At 39.2% G+C, this 21,826-nt stretch overlaps 2 protein-coding genes across 15 annotated transcripts in view; one reads left to right on the plus strand and one right to left on the minus strand.

Moving 5' to 3' along the window:
• The window catches only part of Rim (Rab3 interacting molecule), a 32,960-nt gene extending 24,611 nt beyond the window's left edge, over nucleotides 1-8,349 (plus strand). For 9 of the 11 annotated variants that reach the window (XM_028308596.1, XM_028308604.1, XM_028308599.1 and 6 more), the window contains 3 exons: nucleotides 5,161-5,358; nucleotides 7,851-7,985; nucleotides 8,075-8,221. In XM_028308596.1, coding sequence (XP_028164397.1) covers nucleotides 5,161-5,358; nucleotides 7,851-7,985; nucleotides 8,075-8,077 — 336 coding nt within the window. In that variant the 3' untranslated portion in view covers nucleotides 8,078-8,221. Of the gene's footprint in view, nucleotides 1-5,160; nucleotides 5,359-7,850; nucleotides 7,986-8,074 lie in introns of all 11 variants that reach the window. The other 2 variants (XR_003656125.1, XM_028308600.1) reach the window with 2 other exon arrangements.
• LOC114355649 (host cell factor) lies at nucleotides 8,219-18,147 on the minus strand. Of its 4 annotated transcripts, none has more exons than XM_028308608.1 (11): nucleotides 18,057-18,147; nucleotides 16,966-17,128; nucleotides 15,237-15,348; nucleotides 15,038-15,172; nucleotides 14,831-14,982; nucleotides 13,580-13,776; nucleotides 11,981-12,061; nucleotides 11,733-11,894; nucleotides 11,185-11,355; nucleotides 10,616-10,802; nucleotides 8,219-8,994 (listed from the first exon to the last, which is right to left on the minus strand). In XM_028308608.1, the coding sequence occupies exons 1-11, from the start codon at nucleotides 18,132-18,134 to the stop codon at nucleotides 8,906-8,908; spliced, it is 1,527 nt and encodes a 508-aa protein (XP_028164409.1). In that variant the 5' UTR covers nucleotides 18,135-18,147; the 3' UTR covers nucleotides 8,219-8,905. The 4 variants fall into 4 exon arrangements, with proteins under 4 accessions (XP_028164409.1, XP_028164408.1, XP_028164407.1 ...); XM_028308607.1 differs by having other exon boundaries at nucleotides 14,831-14,958; nucleotides 16,966-17,155; XM_028308606.1 differs by having other exon boundaries at nucleotides 16,966-17,155.
• Nucleotides 18,148-21,826: the final 3,679 nt, after the last annotated feature.

The raw sequence follows: 21,826 nt of genomic DNA on the forward strand, positions 1-21,826 counted from the left end.
AAGTCCATCTTGGATTTGTACCTTATGTGTATTTTGTAGACGAAAGGAATGACAAGGTGATGAATAGGATGTTAAAAAATAATATTAAAACATTTTTCTTTACTTAATGATTTTATTCGTCTTCTATAATAATTAAAATATCATCTAAGAACTGTGTAGGTGGTACTAAATGGTCTTGGTACCTCGCCCAGCTAAGGTACCATATTATCGACATGATATGGGCGCAGCAGCCTGTAGGCCTAGTTCGTCTGCCTACAATGCAGTTAAAATACTCAATACTCAATCGTTTATTGCATAACCACATTAGCATTCACATTAGGTCTTACAATTTAGGCAGTTATCAAAATCAAAATCAAAAATATTTATTCAGTTTAGACCACAAGTGGCACTTATGAACGTCAATAGAAAATAATAAAAAAAGAAAAAAATAATAATACAATACAATGTGGACCCAGTTAGGGCACAGCAACTTTAGGAAGGAGACAGAACGACGATCTTAATAGTTTCAAAAGAAATTAATGTACACATTGAGTTTGGTGGTGTTGAAATAATATCATAAACAATAATGATGTTTAATCTATACTAAGGAAGTACTAGTAGCGCCATCTTATGTTAATGTGGTTTGATCAAATAAAACTTCAGTTCGTTTCCTGCAAGCATTCAAGTCGTTTTATTATAGGTTATGGGCCCAGAACTCGCCGTAAATCGCTGTATTTAGTAGATTTTAACAAGAATTTTGGACGTTTAGAAGTGTTAAAGACAGTTACTAAGTGCGATAACTCAGTTTCATCTATACTTATAATAAATCTGTAGAGAGGTCAATTCTGTACATGAAATATATTTTCAAAATAACTATCAGGGGGTGATTAGTGATAGATACTGATGCCAAAAATGCAATCATTAAATTTTTTGTCTGTCTGTCTGTCTGTCTGTCTGTATGTTCCTTATAGAAACAAAAACTACTTGACGGATTTTAACAAAACTTGGTACAATTATTCTTAGTACTCCTGGGCAGGTTATAGGATACTTAGGAATTCCCACGGGCACGGGAATTAGCGGGAAAATCCTTTTGTATGAAAAATCTAAACTGCTTAAGTTAGACGCTTGAAATTTGGCATGCAGGTACCTTAGTACACTTAAAGCTTAGTTACAACAGGATATTGCAAAATTCCCACGGGAACGGGAGTTAGCGGGAAAAAACATTTGTATGAAAAATCTAAACCGCTTAAGTTAGACGCTTGAAATTTGGCATGCAGGTACCTTAGTAAACTCAAAGCTTAGTTACAACAGGATATTGCAAAATTCCCACGGGAACGGGAGTTAGCGGGAAAAAACATTTGTATGAAAAAATCTAAACCGCGTAAGATAGATGAAGGGGGTAAAACGGGATCCACGCGTACGAAGTCGCGGGCGGCCGCTAGTAACGAATAAAACAGTAATTGTGGATTTTTTTTGCAAATAACCGGCCGGTGTGTATGGTGTTTAGCCTGCTCTACACGTCTACAGATACGTCCGCGGACGCTGACAGATGCATCCGCAGATGGATCATCTCGAGTCGTCCACACGTCTGTTGCTTGATCAGTATAAGTTCATTCTCGACAGAAACACAACGTTTAAATATGGATATTGATATCATAGCTGCCGCAGCTATTTATTTATTTAGTACTTTTAACTACTACGTAAAATTAAATGTGCATCGCAAAAGAGTTATTAAAAATAAAAGGAAAAGAAGAAAATTGTGGATGCTGGCAGGCAGGCATTATACATCGAAACAGAACGAAGTAAGCGGAATTTTTATCCAGACTCAAATCAAATTTACGTAATTGCACATTACACACGTAATAACAAGATTTTTTTTGCAGGAATAGCATGGAAAACCAGCTTGCAGAACTTTACTTGGAGCCATCTGGAGAATTCAATAATTTTGTTCGAATGTCTAGCAGCGATTTTGAATACCTTCTACAAAAAATATCTCCAATGATTTTTAAAAAAGATACCGATTGGAGGGATGCAATACCAGTGAAAGTGCGCTTGGCAGTAACATTAAGATATTTAGCTACTGGAGACAGCTACAGAAGCTTGCATTACCTGTTTAAAATTTCAAGCCAAATTATATCTCTTATTGTCCCTGAAGTATGTTTGGCACTCAATGCCGTGTTAAAGGATTTAGTGAAGGTAAACTACATTACAATGAAAATTCAACAAGTTTGTTGTTTACAAAAAAATTACTTTCAGACCTAATGAACAATTAAATATTATCTGAAAATGTAACTTTATTATTATCCATCACATATTCGAAGTTTTCATAAACTTCTCTACTTGTTTGTGGTAGAATAATTTCTTGTGATATAATGTTCACTACTTCGGATTGTTGGTTGACCGTATTTTGTGGCACCGATTCCATAATTAATTAATTACATAATTCGGTGATAGTGTTGATAAATATACACTATTGCTAGTGCTAGGACGACTCAGTATGATGTTTTGAGGAGAAGAAACAGCGTATGAACCTGCATCATGCTGTTGTACCGGTGACGTCTGTTCATCATAATACCATGGAGTTCGTACATTATTTTTTCCTTTTCAATTTTTGGATATTCCTTGATTTGTTTTGCCAACATTCTACAAAATAAATCTCATTCATCTTCTTCTTTTGCGCTTTGTTTACTGGTCAATGCCTTATTTAGTGTGGTTAAAGCAGTATTCATTTTTTTACCGGCTTCCTGCAATTCAGGTGGATTGAAAGCACGACGTTTTTGTGCTTGAATGTTTGGGTTCTTTTGAGGGGTAGCAGGGACTTCTGCGTCGTCGTCGTTGCCCATTTTAGGTTTTGGTGGGATGTCACTAGCCTGCATCTTGGAAGGGCTAGCCTCTTCATCAGTTTGTGTCTGGGAAAAAACAAATACAATTTAAAAAAATGTAAAGAAATTACAGTAAAGAGCTAACTAGCAAGGTTAAAATTAATTTGCTCAAAATGAAAAATACGTATACATAATACTTTAACTTTATTTTCAGATGCCTAAAACTACGGATGAATGGCTTTCAAAGGCAAGAGGATTTAATTTTCCTCATTGTATCGGCGCTTTGGATGGGAAACATGTAATGATTCTACCGCCGCCTCATACCGGGACGGAGTACTTCAATTATAAAGGACATTTTAGCATTGTACTCTTAGCGCTAGTTGATAGTGACTACTGTTTTATGTTTGCCGATATAGGTTGCCAAGGACGGATTAGCGACGGTGGAGTCTATAATCAAAGTGTATTAAGACAAAAAATTGACACAAATGAAATCAACTTGCCACCTCCTAGTCGCTTACCTAATAGTAACACTGAATTACCATAGGTATTTTTAGCTGATGCTGCATTTGCGTTGAGTACACATATTATGAACCCATTTCCTGGGCATCATGCTGTTGGAACTCCACAGAGAGTATTCAATCAAAAACTATCTAGTTCACGAGTAGCAGTCGAAAATACTTTTGGAATAATGTCCAGCGTATTTAGAATTTTTAAGAAGCCTATACCACTATATCGAAAAATCATCTTCAATTACAATGACATGTGTCTTGTTGCACAATTTCTTAAGAAAAAGTCGAACTTCTCGACATGTGTACACTCCCCCGAATTCAGTAGATAAGTATGTCAATGGAGAATTAACACAACCAGGATCTTGGAGACAAAATTACACGGGAACATTTGATCCATTGCAACCTGTAGCTCGAAGAGCTCCTATAAGCGCAATTGATACAAGATTAAAATTTATGAAATATATTCAAGAGAACAACAATCAACAGTTATAAGATTAAGTAGTTAAGTATTCTGAAATAAATAAGATAATAGAAATTTGGTATTCGTTTTACTTACTTTATCCTCCGAATTCATGAAGCTTGGCGATTCATACACATCCATCAAAAATGCCGCCATTACGTCGTAAAATATTCAGATGGGACGGTAGACATCTTCAGCTCCAGCCCCAGACGTAATAGAAGCCTTTCTTTTTTTTTAATTTGCTCTGAATGTAGTGTTAGAATTAGTTTAAATGAAAGAGTATTTAGTTAACTTATTTTATTACGTCTTGCACAGGTCAGGTTACCATAGAGAAGGAAGAATATCCATACAAATGTCATCGAGTCTTCTAGCTGTCATTTACAATTTACACAGTATAAAAATCAATGATGCTAACATAAAATATTATTATTTCTCAACTTTCTTCACGACCCCTCGATTTAGACCTTATAAAATACAAGTATTGTTAAGTTTAAATCGCTAAATAATACAAATCAACTTATCAAATAAAGTATTAGAATCCTCATTTAAAAACAAAACTTTTACACTTTAATACACAACATTAGTTATGTTATTAATTATTTTAACATAAACATTTAAAAAGGAAATCAAGATAAAAATCCTTTTACAAATCTTAGAAGTTAGTAACATCAAAAATCAATTTTTATGACAATTTATTAAAAGTTAAATAATTAATATTTAAACAATAACTGTAGAAATTAATTCTACAATGAATATTCTTTATTTTGGGATACTTTTATTGCAGTTATTGCTGTGTTTTTAAACCAAAAACCACGATCAAAATGTGACGTTAATCTTCAAATTTGCGTAATTATTTTTAGATTTTACTCAATAATGGTAATGATTAATTCAAGAATCTATTTCATTAATGGACTACAAGAATATATGTCCGATGATTACTATATATTTTTAAGCTTATTATATGAGCATAAATAATAGATACAGGACTTTGAAAATGAGTCTGCGGCAATTTTTTCGTAAAATGGTTGTGGGAGATGGGGCACTGTGAATTAAGCAAAAGAGTTTTAGTAAATCCGTTTCATTAATGGTCAACAACAAGGATTGACCTATCTTTCGCAGTTATTAAATAATCTCTGGGTGTTGCTTAAGATAGTAATTCATGCTTCCAAAATCTTAGAAATTCGCACGAAAATGTAAAATGGCTCTTAAATTCAAGTTAACTAATCACAAACGCAGGTGACATCTTAGCTTTGCGAGCGGTATAAGCATTACTTATACCACAGGTATACACTTATACCGTACAGGGGAATAGCGTTTTGACAGCGCATTTATATGTCATATTAGAGGTATTATTGGTAACTACCCAATTAATTTGCCATTATCATTTTAGGTGGAGGTAATCCGCGCCAGAGGCTTACAGGCGCGACAAGGCAGCCGGACTCTGCCGGCGCCCTACGTCAAGGTGTATCTAGTGAGCGGCAAGCGCTGCGTGGCTAAGGCCAAGACTAGCACCGCGAGGAGAACGCTCGACCCGCTGTACCAGCAAACGCTCACCTTCAGAGAGAACTTCAAGGGATGCGTTTTGCAGGTGAGTGTAACAACACTAAGGTAAACGCCGCACCTTAGGTAGGTAGTTGTAAAAGGAGCGGTTTTTCAATAATTATAGTTTGTGTTCATAAGTTTTTGTAAAGTTCAGAAAGAACGAAAGTGACCAAACTGCTATTTCTAATTAAAAAAAATACCAGAAATGAAGCACTTATTCGCATATCTAAACAAACACATCAAAATCAAAAATATTTATTCAATTTAGACTACAAGTGGCACTTATGAACGTCAAAATATAGTAAATAAAAAAGGTAGCCCTCATGTGGCACTTTACATGTCTCCTTATCTTTTGGACCCTACCAGCGCTTCGAGACAAACATAATATGGCAAGTGCTGAGAAGAGACGCTGGAACAAACTCATAACATATTTTTCATGGGGAGTCCGCCGATATAAAGCGGCCCGAAAATTACGTCTCGCAATTTGTAATGGTTAATTACTAGGGTTTAAATTAAACGCAAGTTCATCGCCATAAACCAAAAAAGAAGAATAAGTAGGGTTTAAATTACAATAACATGAATACGGTGGCACTTATCACAAATTTTCAAAAATATGAAAATTCGTTATACAGGGTGTCCCAAAAACAATGGATAACCCTGTAACCATCGATAGGCCTCGCCATGATCTCCCTAACGTCCATTTTTGACCCCAGTAAAAATAACACCGTTTTCAAGATTTTTAAGTTTTAATGCATTTTTAGAAAATTGCCACCTGCGATTACTTTTTCTCATGCCATTTCTACAAATGAGGATACTTTTCAATCTAGTTTTTTTCCTTATCACAAGGGATAGTTGGGCTATCAAAAGAAAAGATCAAAGTTCAACAAACTAGTTTGAAAGTATGAAAATTTTAAGAAATTGCAGAAGAAAAGGAAAAATTAATTCATTGTCTTGCACTTTTGATCAGCCATCGTGTAAAAAAAATGTAGGAAGACCATCGTGCCCATTACCTTAAAAACTTCTTTGGTTAATTGAGATTCTAAAAAGGTATCACAAGCCTATGTATTATGTATTATTTTTATCTTATGGCTACTTGAATAGCAACTAGTATGAAAACTGCAAAAATGAGTTTTTCTCGTAATAGTTAAACTAGGACTGCATAGTGGCATTAAATACAAATGGATAATTTTTAGCGTAGGAATTTTAATAAAGCAACATTTTATCATCATCATCATCATCATCATTTCAGCCATAGGACGTCCACTACTGAACATAGGCCTGTACCCTAATGATTTTCATAATGACCGGTTGGTAGCGATCTGCATACAGCACCTTCCTGCTATCTTTATGAGGTCGTCGGTCCACTTTGTAGGTGGACGTCTTATGATACGCTCTCCGGTACGTAGCCTCCACTTGAACCCTGCAGCCTCAGTTCTGCGAACTACTGTGCCTTGCCCTTTGCCACTTCAACTTGCTGATCCGTCGGGCTATGTCAGCGACTTTAGTTCGTTTACAGGCCTCCTAATTTCTGATACGGTTTCGTAAAGAAACCCGAGCATAGCCCCTTCCATAGCACACTGTGCAAAAAATCGACGTTTCCGAGCCGTATATCATCACGGGTATCTGTCTATAGGCACATTTATAAGGTGTAAAACAAAAATTAAGTAATCAGAAAAACGCAGAACGGACGGCCAATGGGGCAACAGGGTTCAAGTGGAGGCTACGTACCGGAAAGCGCAACGTAGGACGTCCACCTACAAAGTGGACCGACGACCTCATAAAGGTAAGCAGGAAGGTGCTGGATGCAGGCCGCTACCAAGTGGTAATTATGAAAATCATTGGGGTACAGGCCTATGTTCAGCAGTGGACGTCCTATGGCTGAAACGATGATGATAAAATGTTGCTTTATTAAAATTCCTACGCTAAAAAATATCCATTTGTATTTAATGCCACTATGCAGTCCTAGTTTAACTATTACGAGAAAAACTCATTTTTGCAGTTTTCATACTAGTTGCTATTCAAGTAGCCATAAGATAAAAATAATACATAATACATAGGCTTGTGATACCTTTTTAGAATCTCAATTAACCAAGGAAGTTTTTAAAGTAATGGGCACGATGGTCTTCCTACATTTTTTTTACACGATGGCTGATCAAAGTGCAAGACAATGAATTTTATTTTTCCTTCTTCTCTGCAAATTATTAAAAATTTTATACTTTTAAACTAGTTTGTTGAACTTTAATCTTTTCTTTTGATAGCCCAACTATCCCTTGAGATAAGGAAAAAAACTAGATTGAAAAGTACCCTCATTTGTAGAAATTGCATGAGAAAAAGTAATCGCAGGTGGCAATTTTCTAAAAATGCACAAAAACTTTAAAATCTTGAAAACGGTGATATTTTTACTGGGGTCAAAAATGGACGTTAGGGACATCATGACGAGGCTTATCGATGGTTACAGGGTTATCCATTGTTTTTGGGACACCCTGTATTAAAATCATCACTATTTATTGCGAAGTTGACGCATTATTTTGTTTGCAGGTGACCGTATGGGGCGACTACGGGCGTATTGAGGGCAAAAAAGTGTTCATGGGCGTGGCCCAGATTATGCTCGATGACCTAAACCTTTCCAACATAGTTATTGGATGGTACAAGCTTTTCGGAACTACTTCTTTGGTAAGTTCTTAAAAAAGAAGTCTACCGATAGGTACCCGTTAAAAAGAGTACATAAACAAAACTAATAACTGTTTTTTTTTTGTTTCCAGTAACCGAGAGTACAGCACTATCTACAAAGTGTTTGGAGAACTTATATCATCACAATAAAAAAATGTCCAAATAATACATTTAGTGATACTGCTTTAATATCATGATAAAACGCGAAATATCTTGAATATAGGAAATTTTCTATAAAACGAAAGGTATAATTAAATAATGATTTGTAATTAATTTTCTTTTGGAATGCCTACCGGAGTTTTGAATAGATAGCATTTTATAGCAATGAAACAAATGTATAGTGTACTCAATAATATGTAATTAAGTATTAAAAGCCAAATGCAATTTCGCTATTTCTTTTTGTTATAAAATCCTCCCGTATAAACGAAATTGAACATTGGTCTCGTATAAACTCATCTAACTTTATCACTTCCTCATTTATCTAAATTCATATTATATTATGTAACAATATAATACTTTAAGAACATAATTAAAATTATATTTAAAACAGTTGAAGTTTAGGTCTATTAAAAATAAAATGTGAATATTTCTACCATGTTTATTTAGTCCAGTTAAGAAAATTTATACATTAACGGCAACTTTGTCTCAACATCATTCAGTCTATCCCTTACACTTCATAATCAGTCGTATGACGCATATGTAACAATCGCGAGAACACTATAATAATATACTTGATTATTTGTCGATTGGATAGTCCGCTTTAAAAACACTATCCACAATCATTGAGATTTCATTATGAAAAAAAATGAAAGTAAAAAATAAAAGTGTACTTACTAACCATGAAGGCGAACATTATTCACTTAGTCGACTGTACATAACTAAATTATTCTATGATAAAATGTCAAGGTGTCACAGACTAACACTTAGTGCAGTATTTGTTTGGGCTGCTTGGAGGGCGACGCGCCCGGCAGCCGGCCGTCACCCGCTCGCTTCACTCCTGTAGATTTGATATCTGAAAATGGACAAATATTGTTAATATTATTAATCGAATATATTTATTATTTCTTATAATTAAAAGAAGCGGCTTGTTTGTTATTGTAGTGTCGTACCCATATTATATTTATAACATTGAAGTTTGACAATAATAAAACTGAGAATGTGTATTATTCTATTTATAATTGAAATAAAATATTTTTTCATTGAATCCTGAATACGCACATTGAGCGTTCGAGTCGTTCCAATATTTTTAACCTGATTGAATAATATGATCAGTTTTTAAGAATCCTTTGAGTTGCATCTATGTATTTAAATGTGTAAGTTGCAAGCCAACCGCTAACATTAAACGCATACATGAGCAGTTTATTTTACAGATATGCATTGCATCATGCATAAAAGTCGCTGCGGTTCCGACTTAATTACGACTTGGCACTGCAATATGCTGTTGGCTTCCAACTCACATTACATACTGAACGACCGCAGAAGCAGAAACAGTCGAATATAGCAGCATTTATTTGTAACGAAAGTCTTTAGACCCCACTTGCGTGGCGGAACTCGGAAGACGATGGCAGGCTTGGTGGCGAGTGACACGCCATTAGCGGGCCAATAGATATCAGCGTGTCGTAGCAGTGTCACGCGGCAAGCGAACCACCTTGCAGATACCTGATTTGCGTGGCGGGCCCGGAGCCCTTCTCGTTGCGCGCGGCGATGAAGACCATGGCGGGCTTGGTGGCAAAACGTATCACGCCACTAGCATGTCGCGGCAATGTCACGCGGCGAGCGACCCACCTTGCAGCCACCTGACTTGCGTGGTAGGTCCGTAGCCCTTCTCGTTGCGCGCAGCGATGCGGCAGATGACGGCAGACTTGTTAGCGAGTGTCATGCCACTAGCAGGCCAGTAGCGTATCGCTGCAGTGTCACGTCACTAGCGTGCCAGTAACGAATCGCGGCAGTGTCACACAAGCGACCTACCTTGCAGCCACCTGACTTGCGTGGCAGGTCCGTAGCCCTTCTCGTTGCGTGCAGCGATGCGGCAGATGACGGCAGACTTGGTAGCGAGTGTTATGCCACTAGCGGGCCAGTAGCGTGTCGCGGCAGTGTCACGCGGCGAGCGACCCACCTTGCAGCCACCTGACTTGCGTGGCGGGCCCGTAGCTCTTCTCGTTGCACGCGACGATGCGGCAGATGACGGGAGACTTGGTGGCGAGTGTCACGCGACTAGCGGGCCAGTAGCGTGTCGCGGCAGTGTCACGTCACTAGCGGGCCAGTAGCGTGTCGCGGCAGTGTCACGTCACTAGCGGGCCAGTAGCGTGTCGCGGCAGTGTCACGCCACTAGCGGGCCAGTAGCGTAACACGGCAGTGTCACGTCACTAGCGGGCCAGTAGCGTGTCGCGGCAGTGTCACGCCACTAGCGGGCCAGTAGCGTATCGCGGCAGTGTCACGTCACTAGCGGGCCAGTAGCGTGTAGGGCGAGGGCGCCGTACACACAAGCGACCTACCTTGCAGCCACCTGACTTGCGTGGCGGGCCCGTAGCCCTCCTCATTGCGCGCGGCGACTAATCGGACTCGGTGACGAGTGTCACGTCACTAGCGGGCTAGTAGCATGTCGCGACTGTGTCACGCAGCGAACAACCCACCTTGAAGCCACCTGACTTGCGTGGCAGGTCCGTAGCCCTTCTCGTTGCGCGCGGCGATGCGGAAAATGATCGCGGGCTTGGTGGATGAGTCTACGTGCGCTGCGCCCAGAGACGACTGTGGTACGACACATGTGTTCGCTTTACCGCAGTACACACGCACGAATGCCAGTTGCGATTTTGATGCCTCCTAATGGAAGAACAGAATGACGAATATCAATAAAGAAAAAGCGAATCGTCTTTGCGAACACTTAAATCGAACAAGAGCATCGTGACCTCTCAACATAGTTTTTGCATTTGCGTCATTGGGCACTCGACAATTTAGAAGCATTAGATCTATAAGATTGCTACCATGTGCCGTTTTATTTACGAGCATCCGATATTATATGGTAGCAAATAGCAATCCCATAGATCTATAACTATTCTAATGTTAGTGACCAACTCATGGTCGTAAAACAATTTATAAGCAATCTTTCAAATTAAATTCTCAACTATTACAACAATACTAACAATGGTAATTTAACAAGTAGTAAGTGCCAAGTATAGTTTTTATTGTAAGTAGTGAGACATACCTTGGGTTGAGAGTTTGACCGGACTGCGAGATACACAGAGTATTCGAATATGCCTTCAGCGGCCACTTGTGGCGGTTCCCATGATAAATGTGCTCCTTCAACGGACTTTGATATTTTTATAGCTGACGGCGCCCCAGGGAACCCTGGTAGACATGTCTTGAATGCTGATTCCTGTAGAACAAAGATGTTTTTAAATTGGTATTATTTAAATTTTTTGTGTAACTTCAGCAAATAACGAGGTGCTGCGATAGGCTTCTGTTAAAAATGTATGACCTTTTTATAAAGGGTAGGCCAAATTTTTTTGCAAATCGCAACATTCGATTTCTCGAAAACCGTTCGAGGCGTGGATAGCAGGAAACTATGCATCGCTTCTTCGCTTCATGCAAATGCAGTCACGACGAAAGGCTTCACAGGACACTAGTGCTTTTAGTAGCACAAAAGTAAAGATTCATTATGTGAAAAGTCACACGACGCCTGTTTACAACTAAATACGGATTACGCAGTGAAAGTGAGTGTCCAAATGTTTATTCTAAGCTAAAATCGCTTACCTCACTGAACTCGCCCCGACCGCAAGAATTGATTGCTGCGATCCGAAATTTATACGCTGTGCCGTGTTCTAGGGGAGTTGTAGGCAAACTGGTGAAGTCTGGCAAACTGTCCAGGGATAAATTAGACAGGTCTACATTGGGGTCCGATATGTAGTTTTGAACCTAAAACAATAGTCAACATTATTTTACGAAATTAAAGTAAAATAAAAGTTTGTTATACGAATATTCAGCTCTTTTTTAATATTTACCGTGAAAGTAGTCCCTCTTACAAGTCCAACAGTATACCATGCATCCTCCTCAATTTGAGGTTTAACGTCTTCAGGTTCAGCCTGAAATTAAGATGAACATAATTAAGAACAGATAACACTCAAATATATCAAGATCAAACTCAATAGCTACGATAGTCGAACGGTGAAGGGGTCGGGCTGGCCGACTCGAGATCCGATGAACGCGGGTTCGAATCCCACCGCCGCTCGACTGTTGTGGTGAGCCCACTCGCAACACAAGCTTATTTAGCTTACCACGAGGGGCTAACGGGACTATTAGCAATTTGTGCAATACAAATTGCTAATAATCTTTAAAAATAAAACATTAGCGGAAGAATGGAGGGGCGTCTTCGTGGGTAGAACGATCTATACTAGCCAACGTTGAACGTAGTCAGGGCGTGCTCACATTGGCGAATGGCAAAACCTTAATCTACAGTGGCGCTAACTAGAGCCCGCCACTGAGCTACTGGCGCCCTCGCTCTCCCCGCTCGCTACATGCCTATTAATTTACGCCATCCTAGCCCTCTAAACTTGTTAATATAGCTAGCCAGGGTCGCCAACGCATGCGGGACGTTCGTTGGCGGCAGCGGCGCTCTCCCCACCGGCTACATATACTTGGAGGCTGGTCTGAGGTGTAGGGGAATCTAAGTACTGTCTATTCATCACATACAGCACATCCTCGCTCTGTGCCCTATATACACCTAATCATTTAACCTTCATACCTAACCGGCAGCGGCGGCGCACCTTTGGGGCCCGCCACCGAGGTGATTCATATACAACATCCTCGCCCTGTGTACCCTACACTACACAGCACCCTTCATACCTGATCCTGCTGGTGGTGCAGCGCGGCGCTGGCCAGGGTCGCCAATGCGTGCGCGGCGTCGGTCGGCGGCAGCGGCGGCGCGCCGTTGGAGGCCGCCACCGAGCTGCTGACGGCGCCCTCAACCATCCCGCTCACTGTCTATTCACATACAGCATCCTCGCCCTCTGTACCTCACTACACAGCACCCTTCATACCTGATCTTGCTGGTTGTGCAACGCGGCGCTGGCCAGGGTCGCCAACGCGTGCGCGGCGTCGGTCGGCGGCAGCGGCGGCGCGCCGTTGGAGCCCGCCACCGAGCTGCTGACGGCGTCCTCAACCATCCCGCCCACTGTCTATTCACATACAGCATCCTCGCCCTGTGTTCCCTACACTACACAGCACCCTACATACCTGATCTTGCTGGTGGTGCAGCGCGGCGCTGGCCAGGGTCGCCAACGCGTGCGCGGCGTCCGTCGGCGGCAGCGGCGGCGCGCCGTTGGAGCCCGCCACCGAGCTGCTGACGGCGCCCTCAACCTTCCCGCTCACTGTCTATTCACATACAGCATCCTCGCCCTCTGTACCTCACTACACAGCACCGTTCATACCTGATCTTGCTGTTGGTGCAGCGCGGCGCTGGCCAGGGTCGCCAACGCGTGCGCGGCGTCGGTCGGCGGCAGCGGCGGCGCGCCGTTGGAGCCCGCCACCGAGCTGCTGACGGCGCCCTCGCCCTCCCTGCTTGCTACATAATGTCTATACACCTGTTCATATACGCTACATACCTGATCTTGCTGGTGGTGCAGCGCGGCGCTGGCCAGGGTCGCCAACGCGTGCGCGGCGTCGGTCGGCGGCAGCGGCGGCGCGCCGTTGGAGCCCGCCACCGAGCTGCTGACGGCGCCCTCGCCCTCCGCCGCGCCCTCCCCGCCCGCGCCCTCCGCGGCCACCGATGACGACACGCCGCTGGCCCCGCCCTCCTCGGCTTGAAACATACTTCATTCAATACTTGCCATTCACAGCCGATTTATTTGTCATTTGTAGCGGTGTTATACTTTTATAACACAGCTATAAAGGACAGATCAAATTACAATACATGAAACAACATAATATCATTATACATCGTTTGCTTCAGCCAAATGAAACCAGGTGAAGGGGTCGGACTGGCCGACTCGTAATCCGGGGAATTCGGGTTCGGTCCCCGCCGCCGCGGCGCTCGACTATTGTGGTGAGCTCACTCGTGATACAAGCATATTTAGCTTAGTACGAGGGGCTAACGGGACTAATAGTAATTTTTGTAATAACAAATTACTAATAAATAATCTTTAAAAAAATTACAAAGGCCTTCCCCAAGGATTTCCATAACGACCGCTCCTGCGACATTATACATAATGGAGATCCACAAGAGACACTTTAAAAATAGGCATTTTCGAACCCAAACAAAAAGGCTATTTTAATATAGTGCGAATATTCATAATTTGATTCAGTGCATACTCGTCCAAAAACATTTGTAACTTATTTTACAGTATTTTCGGGATATAAAATATGAAAGATCACGAAATAAGCTTTGAATAAGTAAAGGACATCAACACTCAGTATGAATGCATAATATGAGTAAATCTTTTTATGCGTGCATGCGTCGCATGTAGCTTGGAAGTCTTGGAACTTGTCCATAATCACCAGCACATGGGAGAGCATGTATAAAATATCAGTCTCAAAAATAGATTTAAAGTGTTTTCTATTATTATGTTTGTTTACCACGTCTTAGAATTTTGATAAGACAAATAATAACGGTTTAAAGACTTCGATTTCAGTTAAAATTACTGCAGCTGAAGTGAAGGTATATCGAATATGGAAAAGGTCAGTACATAGAGAGAGTAAATATGGCTGGACAAGTGGAAAATGGCGATCTTGAATCTGAAATTATAATGAGATCATACCATACCTCTAAAGAATAAGCTGACGAATTATACCCCAGTTTATTTCAGTGGTAAAATTTAATCAATATGAAGTATATTAAACTATTGAGATTAAATTACCTTGAGTAAAAGTGGGTGAAAGCAAAGCCGATCCGTTCGCTGTCATAGTGAGCAACGGCATCGACTCGCTTACTGTGGGCATCGTATCAGCGGCTCCCTCCATTTCCGACGTGTCAGCATCACCAAATCTGGACGAAAGGAAATTCAGATACCTTTTGAAATTTAATATTATTGGCCAACTAAAATTCTGTAGGAAATAATACCAACTCATTTGCTTGTTGCTGCTGTGGAGTGATAGAGAATGAATGTAATACTGCCGGTCCGTTGGCGGTGGAGGATATCAGGGTGGCCTCGGTCTGGCCGCTGCTGGATATATCCGCCGCGCCTTCAGCCGTGCTTGAACTGAAATATTCGCCGATTAAAAACAAACAAAAACTGGGACACTCAAAAACGTTCGAATATGTACCTTATGCCTGTGCTGAGGACCTCTGCCGCGGCGCTACTGATGTCGTTGACGTCGTCGCTGCTTGCAACTCCCTCGCCGCCGCCCATATCTTCGTCCATTGTGCTCGATTCATCTATTGCGAGTAAATAACGAATTTTGTGTAGAGATATAACTGTTACGGTCAAAGTGATTAAATGTGAAAATTATGAATAATCGCCGGTTATTATGAATAATTACCGCATGATTTGGTAAATGTGATTAATATGAGGTCATTTATGTGTGTATAAAACTAAATCGGCGGCTTAGGGGTGGCCCAAGGGCCACCCCCGCCGCACATTAACCTATTTTACACTTTAAATCAAAACATTATGTTATAGGCATCATAGAAAAGTAATATTATGCAAGAAACATTCCAAACTCATTATGCCAAATTATATTAATATATGATATCAAAACGTTCAAAAGTTTGGCTGTACACGAGCACGTACACAAGATGTTGTTCTCTTTTATGAAATTTGTTAGTATAGCCTGACCAGGAACATAAAAACCCTGGCATAGAGGCGCTTCAATTGCATTTGATAGTGCAACACTGAGTACAGTCGTACCTGTGTTAAATTAATAGGCTAACTTTATGTATCAGGATTCAGGATTACGGGCTAATTTGATATTTTCATAAATTAACGAAAAAATATTATTATAGGTAACCTGATTTAAATAAATTAAATGAAACCATCAATCGAGCTAGTAGATTTATTTTATTATTCATCAATAATCAAATTCAGAACTTGAATATTCTACTGCAATATCTGCTCATGAACGCTTCAAACTCGGTACTTCTTTCCCAATCCCATAAAATTCAACACTTAGAAAGTGACAAAAAATTTTAAAATAGGTAGTTGAAACAAACCACAGCTAATTTTCATAGTGGACTGTACTATACGATAAACATGTCAGTCAATTTGACAACCTTTGTCGGAAACATTATTCAATGAAAATATTGTCCGAACCCTTAGTATTTCTCTTCGACAAATACTTTAACACATTGTGAACCACTTTTCTTTCACGACTATAAAAATATTTTAGCAATTTAATTCATAAAACCAATTGCGCACATTTAAAATAAAGTTTGTTTACACTTTGACAGCAATAGACTGACATGCAAGGTGACATGTCAATGAAGTTTTCAGTTACTGTTGCCATTAAAAGAAATTAGTACCATTAGTTTTCCGCAACATGGCGAGGGTTTTTATGTTCCTGGTCAGGCTATACTAAGGTTGAATTATTAAATAATCACTGTTAAATGTGATTAATTTATCACTTTCACCGCGACTGTGGGTAATTATTCATAATAACCGGTTATTATTAATAATTTTCAATTTATCACATTAACCGTAACATAACCATTAAAAAAAATTAAAGCATTTTATTTTAAAATTACATAAGGTTTCGCCTCTTCACCATCAAAATTCCTTCAAGTTGTAAATAAGTTATCTATGACAAAAATTTTCTACAAGTCATTTATGTATTTATTTCAATAAAACTAATATTTTTTATTTTGTAGTGGATTTGGAAACTAATTGGGTTGCCAGGGCTATTGTGGAGTGTGACCTGCAATCACTAGCTTTAAAATTGTGATAATGAAGTCATAAAGTAAATAAAAGTGAGAAAAAAAGGATTTCCCACATGATTCAGTTTAATATTCAATAGGAAAAAATATAAAGTTACCAATGATAATAATAAGAACACATACCATCCTGAACCATGTGTGCGCCGTCTCCCTCACCCACAGCGCAGTCTATGGGCATAGCGGAGCTTATGGACTGGTCCGGGGACTCCTCTGCGGCAGGGTCGACGCCCTCCGACTCATCCAAACCCGCCTCGTCCTTCACGTCCGGGTCAAGCTGGCTTTCCTCCTGAGGGGAATTATCTTCTGTTGCTGCCTGTTCCAAATTTTTAGTACTCTACCTTAGAATTTACTACGTTCTAATTGGAGGGATTAAATTGTTAATTTTGGTTAGTGAAAAAAGGAGATTGTTATTTGTTTGTTAGTGTGGAATAAAGTCTAATAATGATAAGTAAGAAATGGCGTACATTTAGTTTTGGTAACTATGACCAGTGACCACATTCAGAATTTGGTCTAGTAATAAAATGTAGGTAGATTTATTTATATAATGTTACAATCAAAACTCATAATCGGTCAACTGATGCCCTTACTTAGTCAATATCACTTTTGACTGTTTTTTCCAGTCAAAAGTGGATTTGACCAAGGGCGTTAGTCAAAACCACTTTTAAGAGTAAAAAATATGCTAAAAGTGGTTTCGCCTGATTTAAAATTTTACCAATCAGTCAAAATTCATAAATGTGCAATGTCATGATTTGTGAAAATTGCATGGGAATCATCAAAAATGTGTTAAAAAAACCATTTTAAAGTGTAAAATTTTTGTGGTTTGTTCATACAAAATGATCACACCTAACTTAAGATACAATTGTAATGTTGCTAGGTATTCGTCAGGTAAAAGATAAGTAGATTATTAATTTGTTCGGTCGGTTAAATAAAATGTTTTGCACTCCAAAGTAGTTTTGACTAACGCTCTTGGTCAAAACCACTTTTGACTGGAAAAATCTGTCAAAAGTGATATTGACCACTTTGTGTTCAAAGTGGTTTTGACCGATTATGAGTTTTGACTGCAACATATACAAGACTTGCCACTTGTAACATCTATGTTAAAAAGTTATTATTTTAGAGCTACAATACAAGTACTACAACATGTTACTTTTAGCATCAATAGTAAAAATAAAAGTAAATAAAATATGCTAGGGTTCTAAGGAGCACTTTCTTACAGGAGTCGATAAGCAATTATCGCCTATGTACGCAGACTCGTCAGCTGCTGTCCCGGCTGTGGTGTCATCGATGTCCATTTCTTCTTCTGCACTTGCTGTAAACATCACATAATGTTAATTGTCCATCACCTAATGTAAATTATAAAACATCTGCCTTATTTAGCACAAATGTATTATTTTCGAATTAGAATTTCATAGAAGAAACTATGAAATGATTATAAAATAATATTCTTAAAAGTTCAATTTAGCCTCAATTTCTCATCAATATTGTGTCACCATAATAGCGATATAACGGAAGAGGATACAGGAGAAACAAAAATAAACCCAATAACGGAAAGTGAAGTATGGACTTACATTACAAAATTAAAACCTGAGAAGAGCCCAGGAGAAGACAACATTACAAATGAAGCCCTGAAAATCGGTGCGCGAATTCTAGTCCCATATCTAACTGAGATGTTTAACTTAGTACTGGAAGAAGAACAAGTACCATCGCAATGGACTAAGTCAAACATAATTCTACTGTATAAAAAAGGAAGTCCACTCGACATCGGCAACTATAGACCCATCAGCCTACTATCTGCAATATATAAACTCTTTTCATCAATACTTCTCAGCAGAATAGCATCAAAAATTGATAACAATCAACCAATAGAACAAGCGGGCTTTAGACCACATTACTCAACAATTGATCACATCCATAAAATAGAAAAAGTAATGGAGAAATTTTAAAAATTTAATAAAGTGGTTTATTTGGCATTTGTGGATTATTCCAAAGCATTCGACAGTATAGTGCACTCATCCATATGGACTGCTCTAAGGAACAACGATATAAATAAAACATACATAAATATCATCAAAAACATCTATTCCAAAAGCGTAAGCAGAGTAAAACTGGAAAGACAAGGAGAAGAGTTCATAATTGGAAGAGGAGTGCGGCAGGAAGACCCACTCTCTCCTAAACCGTTCATAGCTGTGCTGGAGGACATTTTCAAGAATATGGATTGGAAAAATAGAGGCATGGATAGATAATAATAAATTGACACACCTAAGGTTTGCAGATGACATAGTTCTATTCAGTGAATCAGCTACAGACTTAGAGAAAATGTTGCAAAGTGTGAACTATGAAAGTATAAAAATCGGCTTACACATGAACGCTTCTAAAACTAAAATCATGTCAAACAGTCCTAGGAAAACAATAAAAATAGAGGAAAAACCTATAGAATATGTAGATGACTATGTATACCTAGGCAAATTGGTGTCATTTGATACAAACAGCAACGAAAACGAACTAGACAGACGAATAGGTATAACATGGAAGAAATACTGGGCAAAAAAAGAAATCTTAAAAGGGAATTATAACTTAAATATAAAAAAGACAATAATGGATTCCTGCATTCTCCCAAGCCTAACTTATGCTAGCCAGACATGTCTGGCCAGACATGTTTGATCGTTCGATATTTTGATGGTTCGATATTCTGAACGTTCGATATTTTGAGCATTCGATATTTTGATCGTTCGATATTTTGATCGTTCGATGAAACGTATTCGATATTTTGATTTTCGATCATTTGTCATTCGATATGGCGTAGGTAACCCGCCAGACATGGGTCTTTACGGAAAGAGTAAAAAACAAAATCTCCTCTTGTCAACACGCAATGGAGAGAAGGATCTTAAAACTAAGAAGAATACAAAAGACTAGAAACACAGACATCCGTATGAAAACTAAATTATCAGATGCTCTTAAATTTAGCCTAAAGCAGAAGTGGAACTGGGCAGGTCATTTGGCAAGATATAAAGATAAGAGGTGGACCTATCAAACAACAAAATGGCAAGGCCCAAAAGGCAAAAGAAACGTAGGACGGCCGAAGAAAAGATGGGCCGATGACATAACAAACAAGGCAGGGAAAAATTGGATGCACATAGCCAGCGACAGGGAAAGGTGGAAAAAGATGGAGGAGGCTTTTACCCAAGTGGGGCCACAAACAAGAGATATAGATTAATTGAATCAAACTGTAAAAATGTGGAATACAAAGCTATAATAATAGGATACAAATTTTGGGGGGTCGTTAATAGGCGCACTTACGTTATTTTATTTTTTTATTATTTCATCGGTCAATTTTATAACGAAGAGACCACCTTCATACAAATTATTACGCTTGACAAGGTTTTAAGTAACCTTATTATCCTTCCTTACCATAACCTTATTACTGTCCCCATGCTTGACTTGCAAGTCAATACTTTCCACACGTAACTAAATTAGCCCCCACACCATGTTAAGGTCATTTAATAACGTAGTTTTGCATTTAATAAGACACCGAATTAAGGACGAAGCACACTTATCAACCAGGAAACATCAAGTCAGTGTTCTTTGTATGAAACTCCGTACTGCAACGCACACTTATCCGCACCGTAACGTAAACGCCTCGCATCGCGGTTGATAGTGCACGAAAGGCGATCCCTTTCCGGGTTGATAAGTGTGATATGATGACCTTCAGCAGTTTTCCTTAGTTAGTTACAAAAGTTAGGACTTTTTGGACCCTTAAAGGTATCATAGTCATATCAAGTTGCAAGAGGCAAATAAAAACAAGATCACTGGGTCCTAGGGGACTGCATTCAACACTCAATTTGTTACACTCAAATCATAGTGTAGGTACAGTTACCGTAAAAAAAATCATTTAGGTTTTCCTCCAGTGGCCAAGAACGGAGATTATAATAACCCCTGGTATCAAACTACATAGCTCAACCAGACCTTACAACACATTCACACATAGACAATATTTATTCTTAGGAAATGAGTGAAATTTGAACCCCAGGAGTAAAAAAAAGTTGGAAGTTTTAAGCCCTTCTTCCTAGAAATCCTTTGAATAAAAAGAACTTATAGTTACCTAGTTACTTGTTGAGAAAACTCTTAGGAAAAAATACGTAGGTGTCACCAAAGTTCCAAGTAAGGTATTTCAGATAAGTGCGTGTACGTATTCGATTTAACGTTTCGTCAGTGGGTAGTTACTTAGTTGGTGGAAACAAACATTAGGTATTATTCATTTTATTAGCTATAATACAGTCTCCATGGTAGCTATTTTCAGTGACTTGCTTTTTCTTTTCCTTAAACAGATGATAACAGAAAGGATGTCACGTGTCTATGCATTCTGTTTTACATATTATTTTTCACGTTTAAATTTTCTATGAAACGCCATCTCACTCTCAATTCTTCCATCACCACCTCCGCACATGCCATCTTTGTAAGTGGCCATATTATCAGATCGATGCTAATGTATAAGACGGGGCTAATAATAGGCGGGTGCAGCGAAGCGCGCGGACTGTCGCCGACGGCCCACCTTACACCGGTCGGCCTCGTGGCGAACTTGGAGGGGGTTAAGGCATTAGTGGAGAGGCGATGGAAAAACTTCATGACGGAAAATAAAATGTGAAATTGAAAATTATTATTTGCAAATTGTCTTAAACTTAGGGCCTCTGCTGCACAAAGCAGCGACATGCGATATAGCGGTTTGCTTTTAACCGACTTAAAAAAAAGGAGGAGGTTCTGTTAGTCTGTTCGTTTTCTCTTAGAAACAGATCGTAGTTAAGTCCTAATTATGTGGATTAGTAATAGAAACCCAGTAACAAAAAAAAAAAAAAATGACTATCCACCTTAGAATATTTAATGGCATTTTTGAGACAGATAAATGAGTAGGAGGTATATTAAAATGGTTCAATAATGATCTGCCAGCTTCGTTTTTGTGTCGAATAATGACATTATTCTACAAGCTGCT

This window comes from Ostrinia furnacalis, unplaced genomic scaffold (genome assembly GCF_004193835.3).
Source record: "Ostrinia furnacalis isolate ACB-3 unplaced genomic scaffold, ASM419383v2 OfSCF2450, whole genome shotgun sequence".
Classification (NCBI taxonomy): domain Eukaryota; kingdom Metazoa; phylum Arthropoda; class Insecta; order Lepidoptera; family Crambidae; genus Ostrinia; species Ostrinia furnacalis.

Excerpts from the sequence above, each read along its gene's own strand:
- LOC114355649 (XM_028308606.1), bottom strand. The coding sequence starts at position 18,134 with ATGGACATCGATGACACCACAGCCGGGACAGCAGCTGACGAGTCTGCG. Across the intron at positions 11,356-11,732 it reads GTCGGGGCGAGTTCAGTGAG|GAATCAGCATTCAAGACATG; the intron begins GTAAGCGATTTT and ends TTTGTTCTACAG. Across the intron at positions 10,803-11,184 it reads GGTCAAACTCTCAACCCAAG|GAGGCATCAAAATCGCAACT; the intron begins GTATGTCTCACT and ends TTCTTCCATTAG.